Here is a 20,896-nt window from a genome sequence, read left to right as displayed (position 1 = left end):
TCTTTGTCCTGCGTGGCGGCGCTCGCTCGCAGAAGATCTGTTTTACACAGCATCCCGCTTTTTGTCATCCATTAAAGTTTCATGTGCGACAAGGCGATGAAGGCCAGCGAGGATGTTTCTCTGGCATCCCCGCCTCGCCGCAGCTTTTCCGCACCAGCGTGATGGACGGCCTTAAATCATTGCCGAGCGCTAATCGCTCTGACATCCTGATCAAGTCCAGGAGCGGATCCAGATCCCCTTGGGCCGGCCCCCCGATCCTCTTGCTCCCTGCGAGGAGAGCGCCTCGGAGCGAGATTAACGAGGCGCTAACAGCCGCTTGAAAGAAATGAAGAGAGCTTAAATTTACCGCAAAAGTTAAAGAGCTAACGTTACGGCGATCGTTTCATCTTGAACGGGGAGTGGGCAAATATCCATTAGAGGAATGGAGCGGGGGGGTTTTTTGGAGGTAGCTAACAGCGCGCGAGCGTGCGGCCGCGGCTAATGAACACACTGCAGAGGGTGATATTTCATTATACAAATTAATGCTCACATTTTAATGGGAAAGTCACATAATGAATCCAGGCTTCAGTGACAGCAATTAGAGGGCCAGATTGTCCCCTTCTGGACAAGACACTATTTAGCAGTAAGCAGCTGTGGGCAGAAAAAAATAATAATAATTAAAGGGGGAAAAGGTCCTCTGCAGTGACAATAGTTTCTTGAGGCATGAGAGCATCGCCTTTAAATGTGGGGTGGGGGAGGGGCGGGCCGTCGTGTCACTTAACCTTACCTTAACCTTGCAATCCCCCCCACCCCCCCGCCCCGCCCCGCCCCGCCCCGTGTCTTCAGTCACTGATGCGGCAATGACATTGACAATGCAGCAAAGCGCTACGTTAGCTTAGCATATATATAGTCCTGGTCGAGTAATGGTACAGCTGCTGCCTTTCAGGCAGACGGCGCAGGATTGACCTCAGTCTGTTTTATCGTCATTCTGAACTGTAAAAAGTCCTTTTGCGAAACCCGAAATTTACAACAATATGAGCATCTTTGTCAGTCCTGGTGGTGTAATGGTACAGCTGCTGCCTTTCAGGCAGAGGGCGCAGGGTCCACCCCGGACAGTTTTTTGTATCATGATTCTGAGCTGTAAAAAGTCCTTGTACGGAAAAGGTTTGACGAAAACCAAGGCAATTTTTCCCAATTCATCCGTTCCAGAAACCCCAAAACAGGAACAAAAAACTCCATTTTACAGAGCGGATTACAATTGCAATTTAACATGCCTAAAACAATTAGCCTGGCGCTGGCAACTTTCTAATGTGTCGGACGCTTTGCTTGGGCACTCAGCTTTGCAGGACATCCCAGCACAGGGCAAAACTCTTACACAAATTGAGGCAACATTTTTTTGAATGGAAACCGAATCATATGACAACACATTGTGATGAGATGTGATATCCTACACCGGGCACTGGGTGTCAGTAATGTTACACTACACTGCTGGCCAGCACAGGAAGTACTGTCCAGAACAGGAAGTAAAACAAGAGCAAGCCAACGCTAACATGTGTGAGTGTATATTATGTTTTATTTTCTCTGATTATGTCTACTATGTGGATAAATGGAGTGCAAAGGTGAGCATAGGGTTGTTGTTTCATGTCTGGAGGGCTCTAATAAGGAGGCGCCAATCAGCCCCGCAAAGATGCTACAACGGTGAAGAGGAGAGCATCTCCAAGACGGTGGAGAGATGTTTTCCAGGGCAGACGAAGACACGTGTCTTTCATCTCCGGCAGGAAGAAGAGGCGGCGCGGAGAAAAAGTTTGCGTCCTATTTTTAACCGGGGGTTGGCGTCAGTTTGCCGCTCGGTGTCACGCGTCGCCACGGTTGCGGCGTTTTGCGCTGATATCAATTAAAAGTGGATTAACGGCTACATAATGACCTTTAGCTGTAAATTGTGTGTAATGTAGCAAGGCAGGATACAGTAGCCTCCCCAGATGTCACAGCAGGCCCCTGACGTATGATGGAGCAGATGTCTTAGCCGCTCCAAATGGCCCTCCAAGACGCGCACCAGGCGTCTGTCGCCCCCACCCCACCCCACGTGTATTTAAAGGCTTCATTTTAACGGACAGCTGGAGGACGCTGATGACTGCCTGACGCCGCTCTCTCGCCGTAAACATAACAAATGTTTCCTTTCCATTTGCGCATATTTAGCCACGATACGCCGGCATTCATCTTTATTTGGCCTCGTGCGCATTAACAACCTCTTAAGAGGAGGAGAAAAAAATCCTATCAGTCTAATTTGTGTCTAATTTGGCTGCTCGAATATCATTTGGTCCAGTTAGAGGAATGGAGGATGGTAATTTGCATCAGGGACGTTTCCTTATTCAATCAGCAGCGAGCCGGCTTCACAGCAGGAGCACTTATTGGGTTAAAAGCTCATCTCTCGTGCCTGACTTTAAATATACTGCAGGCAGAGCTTTATGGCCACTCCAGTGTCAAGGAAAATGGATCAAATCAGCGTCTCGCTATCTGTAGTCGTCGGAGCGCGCTCCGTTTCCTTTTGTGCTCGCTCCTATTCTCCGCCGCGCCGTATCAATATTGTATCGAGTCGGTGTTTGTGGGCCTTTATGTGAGAACTCGGCAGTGGGTCTGCAGATTGCACAGTCTTTTTCTGGAATGGTGCCCTCTAAATAATGATAAATTACTTGAGCAGTATGCCATTTGCTAATTATATCCATGATTTACTACACAGCCCGACTTAAATCATTCAAAGCAGCCTGGCGTAACAATGGCTTTTTTCTCCGCCGTCAAACGTTTCCATGTGTACACTCTAAACATTATATGATTGTATATTTTAAAGCATGCACTTCAATCCTTTTCCGCACGCACAAATCCCACTTTTGGAACTTTTTTTATGTATGCATTTAAGGGGAGGGGGGAGAAAAAAAAATCAAGCTTAGCATTTTTTTCCTCTCTGTTCATTGTTTAATGAAGCTAAATCTGGCTGCGACTGCAAGCCTATTATAATTGCTTGCAGGATGTGTATCGCTGCAGTGGAACATCCACTCCTGGCAGAATTACGCCTCTACGTTATCCACAATAAGCATGAATATGCATGTGCAGCATAAATAAATATATGGAAATGTTACACAATACATTCACCCCTCTTTTACCGACGCTCATCGCTTTGATCGTAGGGATTCACGCTGTTGGGGCCTCGGAGGTTCCTTGACTGACGTGGCCTGGAAGGCCGTGCCCGCGCCAACACGCCTCTTCTCAAAAACGCACATTTCACTCACTCCCATTTCCAGAAATCTCCATCCACGACAGTTGGAGTTTAAAAAAAAGAACGTCTGTCCGCGTGAAAACACATTCGCCGCCGCATTTTGGCCAATCAGAAGCCTGAAAGAGCAGCCACAGCTGACTCGGTCGCACATTATAACACCTCTGTTTGTCAATGATACAGCAGCTCCTCACGTTATGACGTTTCGTTTTACGGCGTGTCATGTTATGGCATGTTGTGTTATAGCGTTTTGTGTTATGAAATTTGTTGTTACGACACGTCAAGTGACAGCATTTCATGTTGCGGTGTTTCGTGTTGCGGCGTTTCATGTTTGAAGTACAGCATTTTGTTATTGCTGTTCATGTTACAGCATTTTGTGTTACAGAATTTCAGGTTATGACCGTTTGTGTTGCGGCGTTTCATGTTATGACCATTTGTGTTACGACATTTCCTGTTGCGGCACTTCGTGTTACGACGTTTTGTGTTATGAAATGTGGTGTTACGGGATGTCATGTGACAGCATTTCTTGCTGCGGTGTTTTGTGTTTGGCCTTTCGTGTTATGGTTGTTCATTTTACAGCATTTTGTGTTGTGACGTTTTGTCTTACGGCGTGTTGTGTGACTGCATTTCATGTTATGACGCTTTATGTTATGCCAGTTTGTGTTATGACTGAGTGTTACGTCGTGTTATGGCAGTTTCTGTCATAGCTTTTTGGGTTCCAGCATTTCCTGTTCTGATTGTTTATGTTACAGCATTTTCTAGGATTCCTTATTTATATATGGAGTATTTTCATACTTGGAGCATAAAAACCTGTTTACCACCTTGTTGATATGCTGTTTGACATTATCAGAGCCCTCTCGACATGAAATAACACCCCCATATTAACCATCGCCATGTATGCTACCACACTAGGAATTTGACTCCAATCTAACATCACTCTACGTTACAAAGTACAGCAATTCCTTGTGGTTGACCTTCTTTTACTTCCTGTTCTGTACAATACTTCCTGTGTTGGCTTTTGTCTTTTCGATGTAACATTACTGACCTCTAGTGGCCAGTGTAGAATACTACATATCATCACAACACCTCTGAATGCATCTTTTGAATGTCTTATATTTGTATTTTACTTCCTTTAGACATTTTTATGCTTGAAAGGGCTTAATTTAGGCAAAAAATGCATAAAATTTGCCTCAATATGCATTTTTTTTACTAAAAATGGGCCACATTCAACCACCAAATAGCGAAGATTTATTAATTCATATATTTTTGAAGTGATGAGGGATTACTGTATTTTATTTTTAAAATACGATTAGAATTGTTTGTTTGTCTAAGATCTCAAATAATGTATTTCTTGTATTTAATCTCACATGTCCTTCATGGGTTCTGTGTAGAATGTGAGTGGCGCAGGTCGGACTTGAGTTAAAATCGGACTTACATTCATTGGCGTCATAGGAACAGAACTCATACAAACTCAAACTAAAAGTTCTCCACTCTGGGCCAAGTTTTCCAAGAGCTGAGTTTTTAAAGACAAAAACCTGAGTTTGCGTGTGGATGATGGATGGTGTCCGTGTTCGTGAGGACATGCCCTGGCATGTGCCAGTGCAGGCGGTGGAGGCCTCAGTCAGGCCCCCGCAGACACGAAGCAAGGAGTGTGGCATCGCTGTCAGCTGAAAATATGACGGACCCAAAGCCCCATATGGCCACGTGTTTTTTTTTTTTTTACTGATGGCTCGCTTGGCGGGACTGGATCGAGCCGGATCGACCCAAATTCAGACGCTCCCCAACCCCCGTAGACGGCAGAAACACACATGAGCGTTTTTCTGTGTTTATCATGATGGCTCACTGTTGTCGACGCATTCCTTCATTTTGTTTGATTCACACGCTAAATGTTCCCTTTTGTCCTCACAGTTAATGAAATGCGCTTCATTCACTCGTTTGACCTCCTTTTCCTCCTTCAGGGAGGTGACATGACCCTTGGGTCGGCGCTCCCGCTCCAGTAAATAGGTTTCGATATCCAGTCAGTAATAATCAGGTTAATGATTTGCTCTTCTTGTTTCCGTCTCGGCCCCTCAGGAGAGAAGCCCTACCGCTGCCCTCATTGCGACTACGCCGGCACCCAGTCCGCCAGTCTCAAGTACCACCTGGAGCGCCACCACCGCGAGCGGCAGAATGGCGCAAACGCCGCGCCCGGACACGCCCCTTCATCCGACCACAAAGACGACCACGGGAAGGCGAGCGGAGGCGGCGTTTTTGCGCGGCCCGATGTGCTGCGTAATGTTTTCAAGGGCATGCCCCCCAGCTTGGACTTCAGGTCGGGGCCGCTACTGCCACATCAGTGGGCGGCAGCTGGCGTCATGTCTGCCAGCGAGCGCGGGGATCGACACTTTGACTCCATCTCTGAGACCATGAAGGCTGCTGATGGCCCCGCATCCCTGGTCGCCGCAGCAACAGAGAGTCCCGCTAGCTTCTCCGATCTAAGCCGGGCTTACCAAAGCATGATGGGAAATGGAGTCCACTTCCAAGGCTCTCTGCAGGCCTTCATGGACAACTTTGTCCTCAGCTCCATGAAGAAAGACATGAAGGACAGCCAAAGTCCAGTCCAGATCCAAGCCCAGTCCTACCATGACAACGGTGAACCCAGAGCCAAACGAGCCACGATGGCAGACCAGGACAGAGATGACAAGCCTGAGGCCAAGCAGAATCCTGAACCCGGCAAACCTGGATCCCAGTTTGAGCCGCTGGATTTATCTGTGTCAGTCCGACCCGAATCTGGGTCCGGTTCTCTTCCCGGCTCCACGGTTACCATTCATGACAATGTGGCGTGGCACGGCTGCCTCTTCTGCTCCTTCTCCACTCCATCGCTGGAGCTAATGGCCCTTCACCTCCAGGCCAACCATCTGGGTCAAGCCCAGTCTCAGCGGGCCGATACGGGCAAAGACGAGGCTTCTCCCAGCATCAAGAGTTTTGTCCAGGACAAAGACATGGATGCAGAGAGAAACCAGGGCAGCTGGAACAACCACATGGACCAGCCCTACAACCCCTTCCAGAGCGATTTCTACAGGCGGTTTGGCGGCTTGTACGACGGATCCCCTCGAGCCACTCAGGGTCTCCAAGGCTACATGACTGCCGCTGAGCAGGGACTCGACCTGCCTGGCAAGGCCTTCAGGGGAGCATCCTCGACGGGCGATGGCGAAAAGAGCTCCTGTGGAGACCCTGATGAAGAACAGGCTGGCTCAGATGATGAGCTTGTCAAATCTGGGGGTCACATTGCCAGTGACACCCCATCGGCCACGCCCCAGAGAGGACAGCATCACTCTGATGAGGAGCAGGACGAGAGGGGTGTGACTGAAGAGGATGAGGACCGAGATGATGATGAGCCAATGGACATGGACCGAGAGGAAGAAGGAAGTCCGGCTCCAGACCACATCCAGAACCACCACAAGCAGCTGCAAGATGGCTTGGTTGCCTCGTCCTCCGCCATGACGCCTCTTTCCCTGCTGCCCCCCAACCAGAAGCAAGTCTTGTCAATGGAGAACCAATGGAAGCAAGGCCTGAACCTCCTGGCCCCCGGAGCCCCCCCTGGACTGCTGAAGGCGGACCAGCAGAGCCACCTGGAGCAGCAAATGAACATGCTGTCTGTCCTCAGAGCCTACGGCAGCGAAAACCTGCCGGCCTTCAACGGCCTGGGTGGAGGGGGAGGACCACCCTCAGTGAAGAGGCCTGATGCACCCGGTGAGTGTTGAAACACCCCACACCCCCACAAAAACACACACAGAGTAAATAAATGCACGTGTCTGAAAGGTAAATCAGTTTTCACGTGGCACAGAAGCTCAGACACCCACTGAAGGTCCTGAGATTGTCTCTGAAGTGATTTCAGTCTTATTTCAAGCAAGTTGAGAAGTAATCAGCCCGCCGACTAGCAACAGATTAATCTTTATTACACGTTGATATTACCGGGGGCAGCGCCTCCCTCGCATGGAGCCGCCAGCAGGGAATAGCCCAGCGTGAGTCCGAGCAGGACCAGGAGCTCGGCGTGCCCTCTCCTCCACATGTCTCCTAACTATCTTAGTGTTCATAAAGCCGCCTCCCAGAAGCCCATTACTTTATAACACTGGTCGATGTGTGACCCTGTGAAAAATGAACTGCCAGCTTTCATGATTCTGCTCGGGTTACAGCCGTTTCTTGAGACTCGGCAAAGGAAATCGCTTTTCTCTTTGTCTCCTTTTACACTTTTTACTGGCCTCGCCTGCACTTAAAGTGTTTTTGAGAGGAAGTAAAAAAAAAAACAAAAACAAAAAAACAACGCAAAGTTTGTGTTGAGGAGCGAGAAACCCTGCTTTTAAACGTGTGGGAGAAAACGTTGGGTTGGCATACATTGGGGGTACAGTGTAGTATAGTATGGTATGGTATAATGCTAATGATGGGGGTATGGTGTGGTATGGTATGGTACGGAATGATGCTCGTGTTGAGGGTATGGTATGGTATGGTATGGTGTGATATGGCATGATATGATTTGGTATGGTATGGTACGGTATGATGCTCATGTTGAGGGTATGGTATGGTATAGTATGGTATGGTATGGTATGATATGGTATGGTATGGTATGGTGTGATATGGTATGGTATGATATGGTATGGTGTGTTATGGTATGGTGTGATATGGTATGGTATGGTACGGTATGATGCTCATGTTGAGGGTATGGTATGATATGGTATGGTATGGTATGATATGGTATGGTATGATATGGTATGGTATGGTATGGTATGGTGTGATATGGTATGATATGGTATGGTACGGTATGATGCTCATGTTGAGGGTATGGTATGGTATGGTATGGTATGGTATGATATGGTATGGTACGGTATGATGCTCATGTTGAGGGTATGGTATGGTATGGTATGGTATGGTATGATATGGTATGGTATGATATGGTATGGTATGATATGGTATGGTGTGATATGATATGGCATGATATGATATGGTATGGTATGGTACGGTATGATGCTCGTGTTGAGGGTATGGTATGGTATGGTATGGTATGGTATGGTATGGTATGGTACGGTATGGTATATGATACATTTGAAATCAAACTGGGACTTGGAACGCTGTGAGGTTGGACATGGAAAGCTCCAAGTTGGATGTTTCCGACTTCCCAGCTGCCTGCGTTGACACGTCACCTGTGAAATAATTGAATATTACACTCTTGGACTTGTCAGCTTTTTGTCAGAGTAAATTGTCGTCTTGTGTAATGGTTGCAATGGAAAAGCATAAGAGGATCCCGAGGAGTGTCAAATTAAGATTTCACTGGTTATTGTATTGTATTTGTATTGTACTTTATTCATCCCACAGCTGGGAGATTCACTTGTTACAGCAGCAAGCAAGATACGCAAGTAAAGAATACATAGTGACTACAACATGGTTCAGGTGGTGCAGGTGTTGTAGAGCCTGACAGCAGTCGGTATGAAGGACCTGCGGAACCTCTCCTTCTTACACCGTGGGTGTAACAGTCTGCTGCTGAAGGAGCTGCTAAGGGAACCCACAGTGTCATGTAGCGGGTGAGAGGTGTTGTCCATGATGGATGTCAGCTTAGCCAACATCCTTCTCTCCCCCAGTCAGGGATTGACATCACGACTAGAACCTGTCATGGATTTGGGAGAGAGCAGTTACTTACAGTACACACGTTGACTTATCATACTGTATGTGTCCAAGTACTGTATACAGTACATCCCCAAAGTATTGACAGTGCGTGTATTCACCAAGTATTGCACATTTTGTATGTGATGGGACGGCCTTCTTCCAATATGGATATTTTCCCTAAAAAAAAACACCCCATAGTGAAAAAGGTTGGGTTTTTTTAACTTCAGATAGACACATGTGTGCCTTTCCAAATCGTGTCCACTCTCAATGAAGTTGAAGAAACATCTCAAGGAGGATCAGCGCAAACACCACAGCTCCATTTTCAGCTTCATGGCAAAGGCTGTGAATACTTACAGTGTGTCCTCGGCCTACGTACATACTGTACATGTAACACCGTATACAAGACAGTAATAAAAAGATGAAATACAAGAATAAAATGAAACGGTCATAAAAAAGAAACACTGGAAGGGGCGTTGCAAGTGAGGGAGAGAGCGACTTCATGGCAGGAGGAAGGCTCAATAATGAGACCAGTGCACTACTTAATTATCACTGTCTATTTCATAGGAGCAGATCTTTTCACAAGTTCAAAGATACCATCTCTATCCTTCATGATGGTCGTGACAGTCCTACAGCGTAGACCAGGGGTGTACAAATGTTTTTCCTCCAGCGAGGGCCACATAGTGGAAAATAAAAGCATGCAACTTTGCCACTTCAATATTTTGTAAAGCAACACGTGTAGATATACTAAGAAGTTATAGTTTTTATTTTTTTCCAATTTTGGCTGTTGTTTATTTATTTAATTTTTCAACTATTTCAACTTTCTTCCAAAATAATCCTGGTACATTTTCTTCTCATAATATGATTACTTCATTCCCTTTAATATTTTTAATTATTCCCATAATATTATAACCTCATTTTCCAAAAATTACAACTTAATTTTGTTTGTTTCCTCAAAATATTATGACTTTAAAAAAATCATTTTTCTTTAATATTTCAACGCTATGCTCCTAAAAAGATGTTATTTTTCCTGATATTTTTATTCCTGTAAAATTGCAACGTTTTTCTTGTCAGAGTACGACTCTTTTATGTTCATATTTTGACTTTATACTCATGAAATTACAGCTGTTTTTTTATTTGTGCTTTTTTCTTCTCATAATTCTGACTTCATTTCCATAATATTTTGACTTTATTTATGCAACATTTTAACTTTTCCCGTCGCACATTTTCCAAAAAACAACTTTATTTGTTGTTTTGTTTGTCTCATATTACGACTTCATTTTTTTTCTTGAATATTTCAATTGAATGTCCTAAAATGACATTTTTCCTACTGATGTTCTTGTAAAATTTAAGACTTTTTTCTCGTTAGGTTACAACATTCCTCCTAATATTTTGACATTATTGTTGTAAAATTACTGCTGTTGTTGTTTTGTTTTTTTTGTTTTCTTGTTAAATAATATTTTGACAATGTGCCACAGGCCCATAAAAAACAGCTGTGCGCCACTTATGGCCCCTTTGCTGCACTTTTAACACCCCTGGCTGACCAAGCAATTGGATGAATTTCCCATTACTGTTCTCTTTCACTTTCCTTTTCTTTGACACACAGGCATCAGAAGTCTGCCTCATGCTTGGGAGACACCACAAAGGGACAAAAGTTAACTTCAAATTACAAAAGTGACATCCCATGACTGACAGGGGAGCCAAAGAATACAGATGTAGTGACAACAGCTGACCAGTGGTGGAGCCCAATATGATTTTTTCTTTTTTTTTTTTCATGGGGCCCAGAATTCCTAGCGGCACCCCTGTTTTTTGCACTCCCATCGATTATTCATTCCCCACTACACTGAGAGTGTTTTCCCTTCGTGGTGTCTCCCAAGCGTAACGGATGCGTACGTTGGTAAAACCTCACTCTCTCGGCCTTAAGAGCCACGCTGAACGCTGGCTTGACAGTCTGGGCTTTTGGCCCAACGGTCAGTGCTCTCGACTCCCATGCTGAAGGTCCTGTGTTGGAGCCCAGCAGGCGGGTTACACGAGCATGAGGCAGACTGTTCTGATGCCAGTGTGTCAAAGAAAAGAAAAGTGAAAGTGAAAAGTAAAGTGAAATAATGCTCATAATGGAAGAATTGTCTAACTAACTGGTGTACGCAGTTATGGGGTGTTGATGAACGTATTCCATTTTGGTATCAGGCTGTAACAAAACCTTTAATGATCTTTGGAAAGGCTTCCTCAACATAATGGAGAGTGTCAGTGGTCAGTACTATGAGCGCTACCGTGTATCATGTCATTATACTGTACTGTATTTATGTCATGCTAATTATACATCATGTGCCCTTTCCCTCTGACAACACATCGTCTGTCATCAAGGACTCCTCCTCATCAAAATGTAAACATTTTCACATTCCTGCTGTCTCCATGCAAAGTGTGCGTCGTGTATCCCAGCTAATCAAGCGATTCCTTTGTGACGTGATGAGGCGGGGGCGCTTCCCCGTGCAACAAGGAATGTTTGACCTTTGTGTCCATAAGCCTGCACAACAAAGGCCTTTTTGTCTCATTTAAGCTTCTTCTGACGTCCTGGTGTGGCTACAGCCCTTATTTCCCCGTGAATATTAATTTCTCATGCGAGCAAGACCAGTGCCTCCCACAGGGATGACATCATAATCTCATTTGCATAATTGCAGTTTGTTTGTTAGTTTAGAAATACAAACAAACTTTCTTCTGTCGCTTATTTATACACACATTATAAGGGGACGGTCTGTGAATGCAGCTTGTCGTTCCGCCAATAAACGAAACTCCAAGGACATTATGGACAAGTGTATGCGTCCAGCGTCGTCGTCATTGGCAGACGAAAATGTGCGTAAAACTCAATACCACCCGAGTGAAACATGATTATGTGCAGCGCTGTTTTTACGCACATTGGCCATACATCATCAAGTCACATTCTATGCATAATATGGGTGTGGGGGGCGGCACACTCCCTGTGCCTGGGGTTTCATGTGAGCAGGGCACCCCCACACAGAGTGGCCACTCGTACACACGCACTCTGCTCAACTAAACTGCGCTGCACCTGCCTAAGTGCCAGGAATTCCATTTATCAATAAAAGTCATTAACGGGGTGGTGGTGGGGCGGTGGGGTGGGGTGGGCCCCGAGGTCTCAGACACGCTACGTCTCGCCAGGCACATGACGTGCCGCACGCGATCGATACCGGCCCCCACGCCATCAAACATGAAACGTGACATTGTTCACACGGCGCCACGCTTGACTTGAAGAAACATCAACGGACATTTCAACTAAGCCAAAGAAAAAGCTAAAAACACACAGGTAATCCTTCGATGCTGGCTGAACTGAGGTCTTGGTGGACGTGATGCATGATGGCGAATGAAAAAGCCCCAATTTTGCTGTTTTTTTAATGTTCCAAATATTTCAACTTTCTTTGTAACTCAATCTTCATTAATTGTCTTTTTGTAATGTTATGACTTTCTTTCTATTAAATATTATGACTTTATTCCCATAATATTATAGCTTTTACCTCAACCTAATTTTATAAAGTTTATTCTCATAAAATTGCAACTTTCTCATTAGAAAAAGACAATTTTTTCTTAATATTGTAGCTTTATTCTCGGAAAATTACAGCTGTTTTTCTATTTTTGCTGTTTAAAAAAAAAAAAATTCCAACTATCTCAGCTTTCCTTGTAAATTTTCTTATCGGAATTATGACATTATTCCCATAATACTCTGACATTATTCCCATAATATTTTGATGTTATTCCCATAATATTCTGACATTATTCCCATAATATTCTAACATTATTCCCATAATATTCTGACATTATTCCCATAATATTCTAACATTATTCCCATAATATTCTAACATTATTCCCATAATATTTTGATGTTATTCCAATAATATTCTGACATTATTCCCATAATATTATAACATTATTCCCATAATATTTTGATACTATTCCCAATATTCTGACATTATTCCCATCATATTCTGACATTATTCCCATAATATTCAGACATTAATCCCATCATATTCTGACATTATTCCCATAGTATTTTGATGTTATTCCCATCATATTTTGACTTTATTCCCTTGACATTGTATAACTTTTTCTGCAACCTAATTTTCCAGAAATTACAACTTATATTTGTTGTTTTGTTTGTAAAAAAAATTATGTATTTTTCTTCAATATTTCAACATTGTGCTACTAAAATCCTCATAAAATTACATTATTCTCATAAAATTTGGACTTTTTCTTGTAAGATTACAACTTTTTTCTCTTAATATGTGGACTTTATTCATGTTCAATTTTTCTTCAGAGGTGTCATTCTTCTGAAAGTTGTGTTCAACCTGAAGGGTGGACTGTCGGGACGCCCTAAAGACAATTCCACGATGACGCGAGTCCCACTTAACGTAACAGTAACGCACTGGGGCACTCATGAAGACACCTCCGGAGTAGGAAAGTGGACGTGGCTGTCCAGCAGTCATTTCAGAAGCGACAAGGCCGCAGCCAAGCGACGTTGAACTGAGGCCATAAAGCAAAAAGCGGCGCTCCATCAGCGGGGGAATGCAAACAGACGGGCCCGGGCCAGAGGGTTGAGGGAAGGACAGAAACTTGAACACCAACGTCTCATGGTGTCATCACTCGCCGCTTCACCTTGTCATCGACACGTGTCTTCCGTAGATCTTGAGTGCATAGAGAGCTTTAGGATGATCCCCGGTCGGTTGGTGCGTGGAGTTATGAGCACTGCTTGCAAAACTTGTTGAACACTCGGAGGGAGAGCGCCTCCCAGGCTCAACCAATCAATCTCCGCGAGCACGATCAGTCTACACGCGCGCTCTGCTTGACTCCAATCTGGCAGCACACCTCGTTTGTCTTTGCACCTTAAGCGCACACACCTGCACACATTCATTCACACCTAAAAGTTGCGATAAAGCAAAAGCTGGTAATTGCCAATATCGTCATCATCAGGTGCTTAATTAGCGTCTCTGACAAACACATGGGAGTGGGGTGGGGGGCCATGGAGACACCCCTGTGTTTACTAATGAGCATCACAGAGTTCTCATCTGCATGCAACTAAAAGTACATCTCAAAGTTTGTCGGGAGGGAGTATCGTCCTGGTCATTTTAGGTTTCAGACTGACGAGTGGAGTGTCTCGGGGTCTTGCAACGTGAGATGGACAGGCGGATTGGTGCGGCGTCTGCAGTGATGCGGATTCTGCATCGGTCCCTTGTGGTGAAGAGGGAACTCAGCCCAAAGGCAAAGCTCTCAATTTAGCGGTGGATCTACCTTCCTACCCTCACCTATGGTCATGAGCTTTGGATAGTGACCGGAAGGACAAGATGGGACAAGTGGGAGGCCTCGGGGAAGACCCAGGACACGTCGGAGAGACTATGTCTCTCAACCGCCCTGGGAACGCCTGGGGATCCGCCAGGAGGAGCTGGACGAAGTAGCAGCAGAGAGGGAATTCTGGGCTTCCCTGCATAGGCTGCTTCTCCGGCGACCCGACCTCAGATAAGCGGTAGAAGATGGATGGATGGAGTGGAGCGTCTCCATTTCCTGTCAGCCTTTCTTTCTTCTTCTCTTGGGTTCTGCCAGTACACGTACGTGCACTTGTGTATGATTATACACCCGAGACCCTTTGTTACACCAACCTTTGTTCCCTTTGTGCTCCGGCGCGCCGTCAACCTCCGTGTAACGAGGCTTCAGTCAGTCCTTGGCTGTCTTCTGATGACACGCGCACAAAGAACAGGCGTCTCTGAGATGGCAGTTAAAGGGTCGTCGTCTACGAGTTCACTATTCTTCTTGACTTGAAGTTAAAGTGAAGTTGAAGTTTCTTGGTGTAGCGTGAAAGGGTAGCAGCTGCCTCGTAGCGCCGACTTAAAGGTTTGGAGTTGTTAAAGTGTTGCTTGTGTGTCCTGGCTTGGAGTTAAAGGGTTAAAACTAGACATGCTTGATATTGGCTTTCTTACCGATACTGTCCAGCATCAATATCAACCCATATCAGCAGCAGCCACGTGTGACTCGGAGTGATTCTTCCTGACGTGTGATATTAGATTAGAAGAATTGAAGGACGCTGCCGTACTCCCCCCTCGTATAACCAACGCTTTGTCATGTACCCTATGACACGTTGGGCTTTAGTTTTGGTTTTCTGTACCTTTCACGCCGTTTGCCATTTTGTGTTTTATTTTGTTGACACTCTTTTACAATCTTTGCCATCCAGCCATCTTCTTCCACTTTTCTGACATCGGGTCGCGGGGGACGGCAGCCTAAGCAGAGAAACCCGACTACTCTGTCCAGCTCCTCCCGGCGGATCCTGAGGTGCTCCCAGGCCAGTTGAGAGACGTAGTCTCTCCAACGTGTCCTGAGTCTTCCCCAAGGCCAAGGTCCTCGCTTTTTGGCCACCCAACTCACTCTGCAGCCAACATCATGCCAATATCGGTACTATCGGACATCCCTAGTAGTAACTTGGTACTGTGGTATCTCAGTGTTTGTTACTCATTTGTTCCAAAAGGTTTCAGTGTCCAGTGAATCCGCGGAGCGATACAGGACAGGGCAGAATTGGTTGTAATGTGCAAGATTGTACGAAAACCGAGGCAAACTTGTGGAAAATCTTTGATGAAAATGGAATCATACGAAAAACCGGGACGTACAAAAAACGAGTTTTGACTGTTTTGCTGCCTTACTTTGAGGTCAAAGCTGAGTCGCTGTACGTTACCTTAGAGTTCAATTCGAGTTGCTGACATTCAGAATGTCAACTTGAAGCGAAATGTGTGGTATCCATCTGCCAGCTTGCACTTTAAGGTTTGTGGTAGTTGTTGCCTTAGCTTCATGTGAAAGGGTAGTGTGTGACTTTTTAGCTCTGACTTTTAAGGACTTAAAGGCTAATTGTCCTTCACTCGCTCTCAGTATTTCTCAACATGAAGTTAAAGGACAGTCAGCGTGTCTCGGCACGAGTGAAAGGTTTGCAGAGGTTAAAGGGTAATTGGTGTACCAAAGCTGGGAGCTAAAAGGTCATTTGTTGTCTCTCAGTGCAACATTAAGCATCTTCACTTAGCTCACAGTTTAGCATCGGTTAGTTTATGTGTCTCAGTCCAGAGTTGAAGTGGTTGTTGTCTATTAGATCAGCATTTGGCATCTTTACTTGACGTTAAAAGTTAGCGGGTGTCTGGTGGACGTGAGTGGGTCATTGCTTTATTTTAGCTGGGATTTAAAGGCTGGTTGGTGTTTTTTTTAGCATGAAGCTTGTGAGCAATGGAATATTTTGCACTTTGTTTACCACAGAGACAACACATTCAGAGGACCTTTCACTTGGAAAAGATGCACCCTAACACACACACACAGTGTCTAGATATGCTACTCTTTTCATCTCTGTCTGGGGAGCGATTAGCTGTCCAAACTCAGACTGACTGGAGCCAACGTAAACTCATTTCCCAAACAACTAAAAGAGAGAAGTTTACACCCATTGTAGCACCTCTTTTACAGAAGTTGTAAAAGAAAGCAGAACTTAGTTCCCCGTTGGTCGTCGTTGGCCGCTAATCACTCTCTCCGGCGCTGGCATTGCCATTGCTTGTATCCACTCCTGTTTGAATTCAATCGTAAACGGTCCTTGAGACCCCTACATTAATTTCTTCTAGAATAAAAGAATCTGGGGAGACTTTTGCCCTGTAAAAGGGCTGATCCCAACAGGCTCTTTGCCATTGTGCATTAGTTCATTAGAGTTCAGGAAGTGTGTGTCTCTTTAATCTAAGCTTGAGGTTAGCTTTGGTGTTAGCTTGAAGTTAAAAATGTCGTTGGCAGTGGAGCTGTGAGTAAGTCAAATGGAGGGCAAGTTGATGGAATACAAGCCCAGACCAATTTTGGGAGAGATCAAAATTAGAAAAATGATCTAATTGATTAATTTAAGTAAACAACGAGGATGGTGTCTTTTCCTGGCCTCCGTCAAGGAACTCAACGCATGTGAAGATGAAAGTACTTACAATAGCGGTGAGAATGTCTCCAGCGCATCCAACACTGCTAGCCTGAATGCTTTACGCACTGCAAATGTATTTGCGGGCTACCAAAGGGTCTCGTAAACAGCTTAACCTGATTACAACTTTCACCGGAGTTTGACCGGCATCTGTGTGGAAAGCAGAGCGCCATCGCCAGCGCTACGCGGCCCCTGTCGGCTCTGCAGACCTTCCTTTCCCACACTCCCGTCCTCACTCCTTGTTGCCGGAGGGGGGAGGGGTCAGGGGGGAGGGTAGGTGATTAAGCCGTCTGGAGGCCTGCGATGTGATCCACTGCCTGGCCTGACATCGGCATAAAGCGGCGGCGTCCCAGCGCCAATTAATCCTATTTCCTGCTGTCGCGTACCTGTTGCTAGCTGTCCTTGCCGCCATATTTACCCCTGCTGAAAGGCCCAGTTTTTTTTTTTTCCTGTGAGATGACAGCGGGCCACATGGCGTTCCCTGGAAAGACGAGTCAAGTCCCGATCAAGTTACAGTGGAGAGGACAGCAAAGTTGCATGACAATTCTTCTATTCATTATTTCAGACGGGGGCCGGGAAGATAGCGTGGGAGCTTCCAGGGAGCTGAAGATCACATCTTTTATGTATGTGCGACCCCCCCATCCACCCCCCGCCCCCCCAGTGCTGCACACAATAATGCGAACGGTATCGGATGCTGCACAACAGGAAGAAATGGGTTATAAATTGGCCTTCCAACCCGATATATCTGACATGATCTCTGCTTCCCATCTCGTTAGTTTGCTGTTTGTTTCTTTTCTTCCTGACTCCTGGAGACTTTGTTTCTTTTTGAGTCGCTCCTCTTAAGAATGCAGCGTTCCCCTCCCCAGGCGCCCCGGAGATGTGAGGAGGACGCCTCGGAGGAGTTGTACTCATAAAGCTGCTCAGGCTCGGCGGGAGCGACGCTCGCGTTGCAGCGCCGGCGTCAGGCATAATAACTACACTTACGCAGCTCGGCGACACGTAATGAGACAACGCCGCCGCCACTTCAAGCAAAAGCGCCGATATATAAAAAAACTACAGAGCACACCGTGGAGGGAGTCGGGAACCGGGGGAGGGGGGTGAAGAAGGAAGAAACTATGTCAACTTTTATTTCCTGCGTTATTCCACATCAATGGCGGCGTGCGGCGACGGCAATACAAACAGAAAAACACGCGCAGGTATACACGCCGCTTTGAAGAGCCGGGTGGCAATTAAGGACAAATAAGTTTGCGCTACTTCCCGTCACCACGCGTGATCCCGACCACTCGCTAAATCATCACGTTTGATTCCCGCATCAGATGCCGACGACGAGCTAATAAATAAGTCAAATAAACAAAGTTGGCGCTGGGAGGAAAGAAGCGAGGAGAGGTGGCGGAGTGGGGGGTGGGCGGTGGGGGGGTTGTTATTTAGAGTAAACCAGGTGGGAATAAAATAAGAATAGTGAGCACACAAAGGCGTTATAACATTAGCACGTGCAAAATGCATAAACGCAAACAAATCCCAGCGTTGGGATTCAAAAAAGCGCTTTGTTCCGTCGTCGGCCGCTCGTTTTAATTACGGACCTTTTTAATCGGGATTAACGAGGTTACCTGGCCCGAGCCCGGAAGGACACGTGGCGTTTAGAAACGGCTCATCTGCAGAAATGACAACATGCACTAAAACAATGACTTTTTTCCCCCCCTCCCCCAGGCTGGTTAAACAGCAGGCACCGGCAATCCACTTTAATCTGATTAATAACTCTGTTGATCACACATAACCTCATTTTCATTCTGTACCACCCTCGTCTGCCCGCCGACCTTTGCGCTCCGCACGAAGCACAAACGACGCTTTGTGCTGGAAGGAAAAAGACGGCAAAGATGTTTTACATGGTTAGAAAAAAATTAATGTGTCGCTGGTTTTAAAGTGCACAAAAGGCCAGGCCTGCAATTGAGGGTCATTACGAGCGGGATTAGAGTTTCCCGGGAAAAGGCACGGATGGGAAGGAGCTCAGTGGCGCGTTCACAGTAACATGAATCGTCCCTTTTTAAAAGATATGCTTTCATTTTAGTTATGAAAGGTACAGTAAAGCGGGGGCGCTGACACTGGACCTCTTTGTTCCAGCATCCGCTTCTCCAACTGGGCCGGAAGAACTCAACCCCGCACCCCCACCCCGTCTGACTATATCTTTGATTGGTTGTCATCGCCACTCCTCTGCATGTTGGGTGTAGAGAGACGCACGTTGAAAAATATCGCAGGAAGTCTGAATCAAATATTTATGGAGCAGGCCGAGGCTGTGGCACGCCCATACGCTTCCTCGCTTGCAGCAGACGGCGCCCGTGACACAGTGGAGTATGACAGAGACCGCCATTACTGCCGCCGCCGCCAACGACGGGTCAAAGGCGCGCCGCTCTCTGGGCCTCGTGAAGAGAACGTGATTCACGGGCCGGGAATCCTCGTAAAGCGGGCCAGGTTGCACAAATTGTTTACTTGAAGTTTCTTTACGAGGCCTCGGCTGGAAGAGCGCAACGCCGCAAGAGGGAGGAGGGAGGGAGGGGGTCTGGGATTAAAAGTGGGGGATTAGCACCATACTTGAAGTCAAATCTGTTTTAATGTGAAACCTCATCCCCGCTCATTCCAGGGGAAGCGCTCCCATTAACCGCTTTTCACGCGTCCTATTTTAACGCCGGCGGCAACTTAAAAGTGGCGTCGAGTCTTTTTGGACGCGCTCGCTGACTCTCGCTGGCTGCCAGCAACACAAACGACGTCCCGACTAAGCCTTTAAACACACAACAATGGACCGGCACAATCGCGCTTTTGTACCGCCACGGAGATAAGACCAGCTTGGCCGACGCCATCGCTTTACCATCAGCCATCTCTTCATCTTCTATCCCTCCATCAGCAGTCTTCTACCATCCCATCATCCATCTCTTCATCTTCTATCCCTCCATCAGCAGTCTTCTACCATCCCATCATCCATCTCTTCATCTTCTATCCCTCCATCAGCAGTCTTCTACCATCCCATCATCCATCTCTTCATCTTCTATCCCTCCATCAGCAGTCTTCTACCATCCCATCATCCACCTCTACAACTTCTACCTCACCATCATCCATCTTCTACCACTCATCATTCATCTCTTCATCCTTTATCACTCCATCACCCATCTCTCCGTCTTCCACCACATTACCCTCCATAAAGCATCTTTCCCTCTGATCTCTCTATCAGCAAGTCTTCCGTCACTCCATTGCTTCCCACCCCTCCATCTTCTATCACTTCATCAGCCATCACTGCATCTCCTTATCACTCCATCATGCGTCAGCCCACCACTTATCACTCCTCCTAATGACTCTATCACTTCATCTCCATCCCGTCATCTTTCATGGCTCCATTTCAATTCTAAGCCACAACATCTACCACCGATCCTTTGCTTCCCATCACTTCATCCTCCATCCCTCTACCATGTATCACTCCTTCTAGCGACTCACGTCATTCTCAATCACCACTTCATTTTCTGCCACTCCGTCTCTCCCGTTGCCTCACTCCATCATCTGTCTGTCCATCACTTCATCATCTGTCACTCCACATTTCATTCCCCATCACTCCATATCTTCTCATCCTCCATCTCGCCATCAATAGGTCCGTTTTCACTCTCCCTCCCTCCATCTTCCATCCTGTCCTCCATCCTTGCCTTCATCTTTCACCAGTGCCTCATCTATCCTGCCATCATGCTGTCAGCTCACTCTTCAGACGTTTTTTTCCACGTTTGGACTTCTTTAAGTGGCGGCGCCAGTGCAGCACACAAATGTGGTCTTTATTGGTGACAACACCTCGGGCAGCCCACCCCCAACCCACACCCCCCCACCATAAAAGATGCTCCGAGCACATGAGGCGGTGTTTGTTACAAGGTCAACACGGAGCGACACATGACAAACGATCTCAAGATGGCCGCATCATCTGTCCTCTAATTGTTGGCCACATTCTTTTCTTCCCTCCCTCCCTCCTTCCCTCCCTCCTTCCCTCCCTCCCTCTGTCTTTACTCACTTCC

The 20,896-nt window shown here is 46.3% G+C and overlaps 1 protein-coding gene across 5 annotated transcripts in view; it reads left to right on the top strand.

Annotated features, from left to right (window-relative positions):
* Window positions 1-20,896, top strand: part of znf536 (zinc finger protein 536) — a 227,438-nt gene that overhangs the window by 167,033 nt on the left and 39,509 nt on the right. For all 5 annotated transcript variants that reach the window (XM_054770437.1, XM_054770438.1, XM_054770435.1 and 2 more), the window contains one exon: window positions 5,321-6,979. In XM_054770437.1, coding sequence (XP_054626412.1) covers window positions 5,321-6,979 — 1,659 coding nt within the window. The remainder of the gene's footprint in view (window positions 1-5,320; window positions 6,980-20,896) is intronic.

Source organism: Dunckerocampus dactyliophorus, chromosome 3 (assembly GCF_027744805.1).
Source record: "Dunckerocampus dactyliophorus isolate RoL2022-P2 chromosome 3, RoL_Ddac_1.1, whole genome shotgun sequence".
Lineage (NCBI taxonomy): Eukaryota > Metazoa > Chordata > Actinopteri > Syngnathiformes > Syngnathidae > Dunckerocampus > Dunckerocampus dactyliophorus.
This window is presented reverse-complemented; position numbering and strand designations above follow the sequence as displayed.